A 12,732-nucleotide genomic window follows, 5' to 3' on the forward strand; every position below is an offset into this window, starting at 1 on the left:
ATTTCACGTTGAGCTTTCGTACTGAGTTCGGTAGTTAGTTTCGTTTCTTAGGTTCGTGATGCAGGTGCAGGCTAAGCAAGGTCCAAGCTGAATTTTAATAATACACCATAGGTACAGTCTATCATCGCTTTGCCTTCATTATCTGTAAATATTGCTTAATAATATAGTCAATGCGGGGACGTTCATACACTCAAAATTTTGACGCTCTATTTATTGTTTAGATTGTTCAAGGTAAAGAAAAAAATATCTTCAAAAGCGTCTAAATTTTATACAAATTCAACAAGAACATTGAGAGCGTCAAAGTATTCCCTTTATACCAGTCGTCCCCCATTAACTGTATCTCAAGACGCTTATCTTTTAAAACAACTGTTTTAAAAACATACTAAATCCGGAATCCTCGTTCAATTCAGCTTTGGCCACAGTTGCGTTGTATCTTTCATTTTCAGCTTAACACACACCAGCTTTATAAATTCGCATTTTGTTTTGGTGGCTGCTTCCTCAGTTTCCATTAACAACTGATATCGTTCACCTCATAACGTGGCATTCCGTTAAAAGCCGGAGGCACGCCTTATGTGATTATATCACCATGTCTTAATAAAACATTTAGTAACAAGCAACTATTACTGTCAACTAAAACTACTTAATAAAAACGCTATTAAACAAAATCTTGTTTCTGGCTCCGTGCCAACATTACTGGTTAAACATACTTTGGCGACGAATAACTCACTGATTTTTAAATGTCTGACAGTTATTGTTGCTTAATACATGTAACAAATTATTGTTTTGAAAACTGAACTGTTCTTCATCTAGGCACAATCCGCATCTCGATGCACAGCACGTACAACAACACATTGGTGAGTAGTGCCTGACATAGACGCGGGACGGGAACGTCCGCCACGCACGGCGATTGCGCGCCGAATGACCCGCCGAACGTCGAGCGCACGTGGATATGACGCGCGTCCCGTCTCCCGCGCCCCACACTCACTCCACAAGAACTCTATGCCTAACCTTATTGGGGAAGATGATTCTGTGACCGCCAATCAGTGCTTCGCAACCGTTGTGTTTCAAATTTAAATAAAGTTTTCGTGTTTAAATGTACCGCAACTTTTAATACTGTCGACAACTGTGTAGTGAGTAGTGCATTGTAGATATAAGTGCTCGAGGTTTTAATATTACGCTCAGAAGTTATACGTATTCCAATTTTATAATAACATCTTATTTCATCTTGAAATGTCAGAAGAGCGGACCAAAGCTTTATTAAAATTATGAACAGATTGAAAAAGTATTTCAAAGTGTGTCCTGTCTTAAAAGGAGCTTCAATTCAGCATTAATTAAAATTGTATAATATTTCTCTGAAAATGTATTTAAGTGTTTAATTGATAATAACTTCGAAGATATTTCTCTACATCTCGTACAGACAGCTACATATACGTAAATTATTATTTTTGTATATTAAACTACTTGAGTACCTATAATTACCATAACTACAGAACAACTAATTGATAAAGTATATTGTACAGTTTCAGTAAGTAGTAACAATTATATTTAGTTGTTTAAGTTATTTATTTGTATAAATAAAAATATTTATCATGACCAGGGAGTTATAAATTATTTACTACGGGCTGGATTAAAGCAGGGATGTTTACTGTCGATAAACTGAAACTGTAAGATATCCGAAATAAAAACTAGCCGTAGCCGAAACCGTTAAAAGTTTCGGATAATTTCAGATAGGGGCAGAGTCAATGCGTTATGATTATGACAACTTTTTTGTTTCTGACCAACTAAAGCGACTCCGCCACACGGCTCTTGCTTTATTTATTTTCTCTATTGCTTCGTAACAGACGATGAGTTGCGGTGTACAGAAAAACCTGTCGATAGGTTTATGAGACACCGTTTTTTATTGTAAAATGTTTATTATTACTTTAAATAAAAAAAGAAACTAGTAAATAATTGATAATTACTTACAGTGCAATTTTACATTTTACTTATTTCATTTTAATAAATAAAGTCGAATCATTTAGGTACTTATTTGCATGTGATGTTTATAATACCAGAAAAATCTATTATATGTGTAAGGGAAATTGAGCGGATAATCCGAAATTATTTAATATCCGAAACCGAAACTTCATATCCATAACATCCCTACTTGAGATTTATGCTTTATTTGTTTATTTATATAAAGGATAACCAACGTGTTACATAACTGTTTTTGACAGATTGAGAAAAGTTTAAGGTTTACAGGTAACAAAATAGATATTATGCCAGTCTTACATTAGTAAAATGGATAACTTATTTTAGAATTCCTACATTGTACATACATAACATAAATATACGTTCCACTGCTGGGCACAGGCCTCCCCTCAATCAACCGGAGGGGATATGGAGCATACTCCACCACGCTGCTCAAATGCGGGTTGGTGGAGGTGTTTTTTTACGGCTAATAGCTTAACGTGCCCGTGCGTGTACATTGTAATTAATTTTAATTAGCAAAAGGCTGATTCTGTGGTTTTAAACGAAAATGGTGCAATATTTTATTCCAACAATTCATTGTCTTATTAAGGTTTTGTATTATTAAACTACGCTACCACGCAGTGGAGCAACGTGGTGGAGTATATTTCCTATGCCCAGCATAAATAGGCAGTTTCTAGGTAAGCTTGTACCATCACAACTTACCATCAGGTGAGATTGTGGTCGAATGCTTGCCTATCTTTCATAAGAAGAAGCCATAGAAAACAATGAGTTAATTTAAGCCAACTGTGTCACCAACTGAATTTGACTGTATTTGAGTGCATTAGCGTTTTCTTATTTAATTGTTGTCGCGATCTCCGCTCACTCCCTGGCCACGGCCTAAACGGATATAAAATACGAATTTGTTGTACATACTTAAATATTGACTTGTAAATACCTACATAGTATTTTTATGTGAAAAATGTATTCATATCTTAATAAACTGTAACTAAGGAACTATATGTGAAACGTAAACAAATAAAAGGAATAAATCTTTTGATGGCTGTTTTATTTCCTTCTAAACTCATACATATATCATACAAAACTGATGCGGTTGCGGTTGGTTACCGGGTGAGAGTAGTTAATGCCATCTGCGGCAAATCTACAATAAGTCACGTCCAAAAAGCAAAAAAATAGATTGAGGTTGGCGGAGAAGTGGTCGGCAATAATATTTACAGATAAAGATATTAATTGATTTTAATTGTTTTATCTGATTCTATTTTATTTTATTTATTATTTTAAGTTATTTGAATGAATGTTTTATTATGTAAATTATGGATCATTGTTATCTGAAATAAAGAAATTTTAATTTTTAATTTAATTTAATTTTAATTTTAAGATAAAGATTTTTATTGTGCATAAAGGAGATCATCGGCTCTCCATACTTTGGCCGGCCCAAATTTGAAAGTGCCGGCCAGAGAAAAAAAATGGGTCGAACCTTTTGAGTAGATTGCTCTGAACATTTTTTACTATGACACCAAACGTGTTTGACCATTAGTTTGGCTTTAATTGGATTTTAAAAATCACGATTTTTCATACGTTTTGTAAAAAAAAACCCTTTTTCGTTAAATGGCAGATTCTGGAAACGGCAGATTCTGTAAATGGCAGATTCTATAAATGGCAGATTCTTTGAACGACGGATTTTGTACAGTCGTTAGCTAAAAAGAAAATGTGGAAAATATGGATTCACAGCCGGCTGGACCGAGTAGTGGTGTTTCTGAAATAAAATTTATAACAAGTCAAAAAGGTAAGGTGTCACTTCTACACGCAGGTTACAGATACAATTTTGTAAAAAAAAACTAGTCGGGAACATCCAATTTCCGATGTAACCAAAAAAATGAATGTAATTCGTCAATTACTTTGGACATAAAAAACAATATTGTTAAAGAGGCTAAGCACACATGTACGCCAAATATAGTAAGAAACTGCATAGACGAAGTAATGGAGGAGTGTAAAAAAGAAGTTTGCTCCAATCTCGGACCTGTTCAGAAAATATTTGAAAGTTATTTGGACAAATTTTCTGAAAAAATATCAGTATAAAATAGGTATATCGGCCTCCATGGTCCAGTGGCTGAGCGTTAGGCTCACGATCCGGAGGTTCCGGGTTCGAATCCCGGTGGGGAAATATCACAAAAATAACTTTTTAATCCCTGGTTGGTTACGACATTACAGGCTGATCACCTGATGGTCCAAAAGTAAGATGATCCGTGCTTCGGTAGGCACGTTAAGCCGTTGGTCCCGGTTATTACATACTGATGTAAGTACTCGTTACATGAGTCAAGTCAAGGGCCTTTGGCGGCTCAATACCCTCACGCCAGAGTTGATGAGGTTGGTAATTCACCTCACAACCCACACGAGAGAAGTAGGTATATCCAAGTAAGTATATTTCGCTGTCAAAAATGTTATGTAGATGGGTTCGTAATGTTCGAAAAGTAAAGAATTATGTACAGGGACCGTCTCAGGGTTGTTAGAAAATATAATCATAGCTTTATCATGAAGGCGCGGCATATGTAACACAATATAGGGAAGCCCGTATATCAACATAACGAAGTCATGTCGCTTGCATTCGCGAAATATATTCAAATGACAAGAAATTGCCTACAACATATCTATCTCCCGGAGACATTGACGAAAAATTACCTCTTAACATGACAATGAGATTTTCTTACAGATCATATTTTTGTTTTAGGAATAATAACAGTAAACGGATATAAGTAGCTATAGCTATTTTTAGCATGCCTGAGGTAGATGTCTTATTATTATAGAGCACTTTTTAGTCCCTAACTATGGCATTTACTTTTAAACTATTAAACTCAAAAATATATTTATTCAATGAGTAATGACAAGTTAGCATGGTATGAGCATACAGGGTGTTAGTGACATCGTAACGAATACTGAGGGGGATGATTCAGACCATGATTCTGAGCTGATATCAAGTGGAATTTTTCGTCGCAAATTTCATGTTTTTTTTTTTTATTATTTTCAATTCTATACTTTAGCGATCGAAAATTCCACTTGATATTAACACAGAAAAATAAGGTAAATCAGCCCCCTCAGTATTCCTTACGATGTCACTTACACCCCGAACCAGTACATACAGGTAGCCATACAAGTAGGTATGGGTGTTAGAGACACCGTAACGAATACTGAGGGGGATGATTCAGACCAGGATTCTGAGTTGATATTAAGTGGAATTTCCTATCGGAAAATTCATGACAATTTTTGTGTTTTATTAAATTATTTTCCGTTCCATACTTTTGCGACGGAAAATTCCACTTGATGTCAACTCAGAATCATGGCCTGAATCATCCTTCAAAGTTTTCGTTACGATGTCACTAACACCCTGTATATAAGGAGAAAAGTTATATGGGTATGAATGTGGATGGATATAGGGGTAGGAGACGATTCAAGAAAGTGTGGATGGATTGTGCAAAGAAGGATATGTGTATGAAAGGTGTGAGTACCAAGGTGACGACTGACAGAAATGAATGGAAGAGGAATACATGTTGTGTCGACCACACCTAGAGTGGGATAAAGGCAGGAGGATGAAGATGGTAACATAATTACACTTTTTTGGCGAAATTGAAGCCCAAAATTCATAAACACCGCCAATATGACATTTTAGCAGTGGCGCCCAACGTGGGGCCTCTGTGGCTAGGCTCAAAATGGGCGCCACGAGGGATTTTTGCTTTTTTACTACATATGTATGTAATTACCAAAAAAGTCAAAATTTGTATAAAAGTGTCATACATACAATTACACAGGTCCTAGCATTTATTGTTTCCTGTTGTATCCATTTAGAATTAAGTAGCTAATGCAAATTAAAATACTCCCCAGATAAACCAGTTTGTAAAAGTTTACCCAGGAGGTATCATCAGTTTGCCGACCAGGGACTTTAGTCCCGTAATATTTCAGTGAATTTCCGTAATTTCAGTGATAGGCCGCATAACCCGGAAATCTCTTTTTAATTGCACACTCTCTTTAGTAGCCTTGTCTGTGAACCATTTTAGGAAGAGCTCTGAAATGTTCCGACTACTCTTCTTGTAGGTGTAATTTTGTCAAAGTGATGTTGCATTGGAATCAAACTTGTACAATTATTAGGTACCTACCATACTTTTCAAAAATATTTATATTTTTACTACTTCTTCTAATTCTTTTATCCCCAAAATAAAATATCAAGTCTTAAGAATCTTAGGTAGGTAGGTAACCCTTAACTCATAGAATAAATAATAAAACATACGAATAGAGTGGTAAATCTCCGACCCGAATGTAAGAACGTAAACCCACCAGAATGGTGGCGATGCCAAGTCTAACATACATAAACTCACGCCTATTTCCCAAGGGGTAACCAGAGACAAAGGAATTCCATTTGTTTCGATCCTGACACACTTCTCTTGCTTCCTCCACATTCATCAATCGTTTCATACACGCACGCCGGTTCAGAGTAGATCGTACTAAACCTTTTCTAAGGACAACTCCAATTTAGAAAATGTTCAGTACGAACAAGATAGACTTTTTAAAAGTTGGTAGGCACCTATCTATAAACCGTATCTGTACATTATGCTGCCGGTCGACATACGTCAGGAGTGCAATATAAATAAATTGTGCAATATAAAAGATCTCTTAGCTGTAAGTTATAACTGTAAGTATTTTAAAACATAATAACATTAAGCGAACTCCACTCCCACAGACAAACCGAGGAATTGGTTTTGTGGCGTTTTTATTATACCAATATTTTCTGTATTTTTTATGAAAAATAAACATTTTACTTGCTTACTTATCTGTCAGGTTTCAAACTAAGTAACTAAGTAGATAGTTAAATTTATTTAACATATCACGATAGGTACCTACTCAAATCCGTGTTTCAGTTGTAAGTACATTGGTCGAAAATTAAGAAAACGTAAATTCTCACAAAAGCTCCGATGTTATGAGATATAACTCGAAATTATTCTTGGTGTTGAGTTAAACGACGGCCGAGAATGTATTATCTTTAAATCCAATGCTTTATTTATACCTACTTTGATTTAAGCAATGATTGGAATTAATTTTATTTACAATGAGGAGCTTTCCAGACTACGATCCCGAAAATTTATATAGATGGCGCAGTCGAGATAAATCTCGTGATAATTACCTATTTTCTTATTACTAGAGTAATTACATAATTATTCAAAAATGCAATGGCAGAAGAATACATGAAAATAATTGTTGCTTGATATTAATCACATTATGAGATCACATTAGAAATATTATGTTGCTTCTCTTTATTTTGATCAGAATAATAATGAATGGAAGATGTGATTGTGCCTAAACACCGAAAAAAAAGAAGGAAAAGAAATAAAAAGGATTTATACCTAAAAACAAAGATAAAAGATGCATTATGTCTGCTATCCATGATAGAATATTTATTTATTTATTACTATTAGCTAAAAACATCATCATTACAGGTTTCACTTAACCTAATGCGATAATGATAGCGATATTAGAAAGAAAGAACAATTATCATAAAAAACAATCACAACAACAACAATCAATCACAACTAGTGATGGGCAGGGAAAGAAAAAATTGGGTGGGAAAGAAAAAATATCGGGAAAATATGGGAAAATAAAATAAACACCCGAAAAATTCCCGAATCATGGGAAAATATTTTTTATTTAATTATTTTTAATCTTATTATTATTTGTATGTCGTTTCCATGTCTCGGGTCGGGTCTGTCATGGAGTCCCTGACTTTTGGAAGGCGTGCGTGGGGCCGAAGCCAACACGTAGAGGCCCCTTAAGACAATTTACTCTAAATGTGTTGTGACACCAACCGGCGATTATCCCTGTATGCACTATGGGAGTGCACCCAAAGACTATCCCTGGTTCGTGTAGGACTATTGCAGATTATGGGAACAAAAGTAACTGGGCTATTAGGTTGGGGGTTAGTGAACCTATATACTGGGGCTATGGGGGACTATGGCGCCTGCTCGACCAATGTTAATAACAGAGATACATTGGGCAGGCGGTGACTCGTCACTCACTGGTTGGGCCACCTATCTAGCCGACGCGACTGGACGGCAAGGCAGCAACATGGTTGTGAGCATCTCAGGGTGTCAAGAGGTGTACACCGCTTTCTGCGAGGCGGTTTACCCGCCTTACCAACTCGCGACTTGTGCATCTTTCACTTCCACCCTGCGAGCGTATAGCTCTAACGCCCCACTCTGGCTGGCCAATGAAGGCAAGCCAGAGGTGAGAGTCCTGCGGCCCCCGCTAAGGTCCACTCCGGCCAGCCAGTACTGTCACCATCTTTGTTGCTCTTCTTTGGACTCTCTCTAGTAGTGCAATGTCCTTCCGATAGTAAAGTCTCCATATTTGAAACCCATGTTCTAACAGCAGTCTGACGTAAGTAAGTTTTGTAAAGCCTAAGAAACAATTCCGTATCTATATGATAAAAAGCTTTTCTAATTATGTATAAAAGGGAGTTATCCTTCTTAGTGATTCCAATAATGTGTTCGTCCCACTTTAGATTATGTGTTATCGTTATGCCAAGGTCCTTTTATTTTTTAACACACTCGAGAGGTTTTGAGTCAATGGTGTAACTCAACGTGGGGTGGTTACTGCCAATATGCAACACAGTGCATTTGTCTACGTTTAATGTGATTAGCCAATCTCGGGTCCAAGCAATTACTCTATCAAGATCATCTTGGATTATATTATGGCTAATAAGTGGATTCCCCGTTATTTTCGTGTCATCTGCAAAGAGTGATATATCAGACATGATACCATGTTTAAGATCTGTAAGGTAGATACTGAATAAAATAGGTCTTAACACCGATCCCTGCGGCACACCGCTGAGGACTTTTCTGGGAACAGAGTATGATTCTCCGATGCGCACAGAGAATGTGCGATTTGACAGGAAGTCTTCAATCCACTTCACGACATTGCCTCTGATTCCAAAGGGCTCTAATTTAGCAATCAATCGTGTGACAGGAACTCGATCAAAAGCTTTTTCATAGTCCAAGTAAATAATATCTGTAGGTATTCGTGCCTCCCAATTTCTTGCACAAAACCATGTTGCTCCTCGATGATGACATTCTCTCGTGCCAAAAGCATCCTATATATCCTATAATATGTAGATATCTTTGCATGGAATTATTAAAATCGAACATTCCATTCAAAATATATTACAAAGGAGATCATCGGCTTTCCATACTTTGGCCGGCCCAAATTTGAAAGTGCCGGTCAGAGAAAAAAAATGTGTCAAACCTTTCGAGTAGATTGTTCTGAACATTTTTTACTATGACACCAGACGTGTATGACCATTAGTTTGGCTGTAATTGGATTTTAAAAATCTCGACTTTTCATACATTTTGTAAAAAATAATATTATGTCCGTTGGAAAAAAAGGTATACAGGCGTATTACAAAGGACCGTTAGAACATTTATTAGTATGGCGCCAAACTTCTATGATCATTATTTGGACTTTCAGTTTTGGTTAATATGTTAAAATGCCGGCCATCGAAAAAAATACGTCGAATCTGTCTAATAGTTGCTTCTCAATATTTTTTAATAACACCAAACATCTATGACCATTATTTTGACTTTTATTGGAATTTACGTTTTATTTTAAATATGAAAAATGCCGACCAGCAAAAATATCATGTTGAGAGTATCGAGTAGATGTCTGTTAACATTTTTTTCTATAGCGCCAAACTTGTATGACCATTAGTTTGGCTTTTAGTGTAAGTATTTTAAAAATCTTGATTTCTTATTTGTTTTGTATGAAAATAAAGTGCTTTGGGTAAAAAATGCGGTACGGCGGATTACAAAGGACCTTTAAAACATTTAATAATCTGGCGCAAAACATTTTTGACCGTTATCTTGACTTTTTATTCGTCTCTCTTTCCGTTTTGGTTCAAATGGGAAAATGTCAGCCAGCGAAACAAAATAAGTCAAATCTTTTGGTAAACGACTTGAACGATGTATTTTTACTATACTACCAAATGTCGACTTTGGCTTTTATTGGACTTTTAAAAAAAACTTTTTTTTATAAATTTTAACAATGACAACAAGCAGAGCTTTCCCAATGACTAGTTATTAGTCAGATAAATACTTTGTGTTTTTGTTTTGTGTGTTGTTAGGTGAACTTCTATATTAATACTATCTGATTTTAGATATGACGTTGGCTGTAGTTTTTGCATTCGACTCAACGTTACGGCCTAAGTTTAGGTTGAATTATGGTATTGATTCACCTTGACCGTAAATGGTTACCACCCTCCAAAGATAAGCTTGCCATCTAGTGACGAAACTCGTATATTGGCATGACGTCTGAAGTATCTGTTAGGGAAAACAGGAGTCGGGTAGTTGTACTTTGCAAGTATGCCTATCACAATGTCCTGGTGCTACTCGGCCGATAACATAGTAGGTCCCTCTATCACCCCACTGTTTATTCCTTGTATACACTTTTCTTTAAAAAAAGTAGTTTCTTAAGCATGTATCACTATCAGGTAAGGTAGTGGTCAAACGCAAACCTATTTTTCAAAAGACGACCACCATATTACGCCTTTAGCAAGATAGTTCCATTATCACTAGATAAAACATTTTTTTGATTTTTGGAAAATGGAATTAAGTTCAAAATATTGGTCATAGTCGTTTAATGCCATAGTAATAAACATTTTGACGATCCCTTAAATAACGCGCCTGTTATATTTTATTTTTATACAAAATGAATCAAAAATCAAGTTTTTTTTTAAATCCAACAAAAGCCAAACTAATAAATGGTCATACACGTTTTTGTCATAGTGAATAATGTTTACAGGTATCTTCTCGATAGCTTTGACATGTGTTTTTTGCTGACCGGCACTTTTCACACAGAAACTATAACGTAAAGTCCAACAAAAGTCAAAATAATGGTCATAGACGTTTGGTGCCCTAATAATAAATGGTCAAATGGATAAGTTCTAACGGGATATACAAATATTGTTTCATGGCCGGCACTTCACATTTTCACCAAAAATGTATGAAAATTCAGTTTTTTAAATCGAATAAAACCGAAGATATTGACCCTACAGCTTTGGTGCCATAGTAATAAATGCTCATATGGATAAGATCTAACGGAATATAGCAAAATTATTTTTTGCCCGGCACTTTGACTTCTGGGCCGAAATCCGATGATCTCCTTTAAGTTTTTTAAGAGTTCATACGACACTACGACAGAAGATAAATTGGGCATTTGTAGGCATACATTATATTTAAATGGTCTTTGTTGGAAATCCTTACTTTTAATACAAATATATGCGATAAAAAATATTTTCCCTTGAAATGGGAATTTTTCGGGTTTTTTCCCTCAGAATTGGGAAAATTCCCAAAACGCGGGAATTTTCCGGGTAAGAACCCAACACTAATCACAACAATCTTACTTGCGACATAGTAGTTCAAACGCTACTCTCTGGAACTCAGTCAATGAGCATGTGAACAGATCTAGATTATGTGATATTTCATTTAGTATTTCAATGGGCCTTGTTAATGAACTAAACTTAAGCATGTTAGTCCTAGCTACCGGTACCTTAAACAAATCTGCTCTATAATATTAAACGAAGGAAAACCCTTACAGCGCCATCTATATTGTTTTTGAGGAACGAAGCCTGGAAAGTCCCTCATTAGATATTGTTCTCATTATCATTAGGTACAGAAATGAGACAGGTACGTAATTATTTTTTTCTCTTAATAATAACAAGCAGTTACCATTTTCTAAGTAGTTTCCAAACAAATTGAACAATTATAGCTTGAGGAATTTATTGGAAATATTGTCGCCAGAATGCTCGAGTCATAGTACCGTAAAACTTGAAAAATACCAAAATAACTTTCGATTCGAACTATCATAGCCCCGCATAAAACATGTCGCTGGGAAGTTTGAACAAAACAGAACAAATAACAAAGTTTTATCGTAAGTAGTTGCAAAAAGTTTTCAAATTGTGAGCTTTTGTTCACTGTGAACAACAAAAATCGTATGTAATGTTTTTCAGACAGTGTTTGCTCCATTTTTTTTTGTTCTTGATAGACTGGCCAACAAATGCTAAAACAATACGCTGAGCATCGATTTTATATAAGCTACCTCTATTTCAATAAAAAATGAGGTGCCTAGGTATTTATTTCGTATGGACTAATACGTGTAAAATAATAATAATATAATTAATAGAGAACCACGGGTCTCAGATACAAAATGTATAATACCACTCGTATTATTATATAGTATTATACGATACATGCCACATCACGTCATCTGACTTCAAATCAAAACTTCAATCAGTCACGCGCAAATAATGATAAAAATACGCAATATTATATCCATACAAAATATAATCATAGTATAGTTCAAATACTTGGTCCTTGTAGTACCTATAGTAACCCGAGTCGCAATAAATTATAAAAAAAAATAATAATCCTTGCAAAACAACTAGTAAAGTAATAGCTTCTACGTAGGTACTATAAAATACCTTATGCTTTGGCAAATATTTCTTACTAGCAACACTGAACTCCGTCCGTTTTGTAGATTCATTTATGGCTACTTTTAAAAAGGTTGACAGAAATAGCTCACGTCGCAAACGTCAAAACCACTACCAAAATCGTGATAATTTATCTCTATCTCTCCTAACACACACGCCAACGGTGCGACAAAAAACTAAAAAATTGGCTTGCACGAACTTCATATCAATCACGGCCGTCATTCATTCATCCATCAATCAAA

The 12,732-nt window shown here is 35.5% G+C and overlaps 1 protein-coding gene across 2 annotated transcripts in view; it reads left to right on the forward strand.

Annotated features, from left to right (window-relative positions):
- The window catches only part of LOC126369404 (tachykinin-like peptides receptor 99D), a 212,498-nt gene extending 209,727 nt beyond the window's left edge, over window positions 1–2,771 (forward strand). For both annotated transcript variants that reach the window (XM_050013807.1, XM_050013808.1), the window contains exon 10: window positions 811–2,771. In XM_050013807.1, the coding sequence (XP_049869764.1) occupies window positions 811–869 (59 nt within the window). In that variant the 3' untranslated portion in view covers window positions 870–2,771. The remainder of the gene's footprint in view (window positions 1–810) is intronic.
- Window positions 2,772–12,732: the final 9,961 nt, after the last annotated feature.

Source organism: Pectinophora gossypiella, chromosome 9 (genome assembly GCF_024362695.1).
Source record: "Pectinophora gossypiella chromosome 9, ilPecGoss1.1, whole genome shotgun sequence".
Classification (NCBI taxonomy): Eukaryota; Metazoa; Arthropoda; class Insecta; order Lepidoptera; family Gelechiidae; genus Pectinophora; species Pectinophora gossypiella.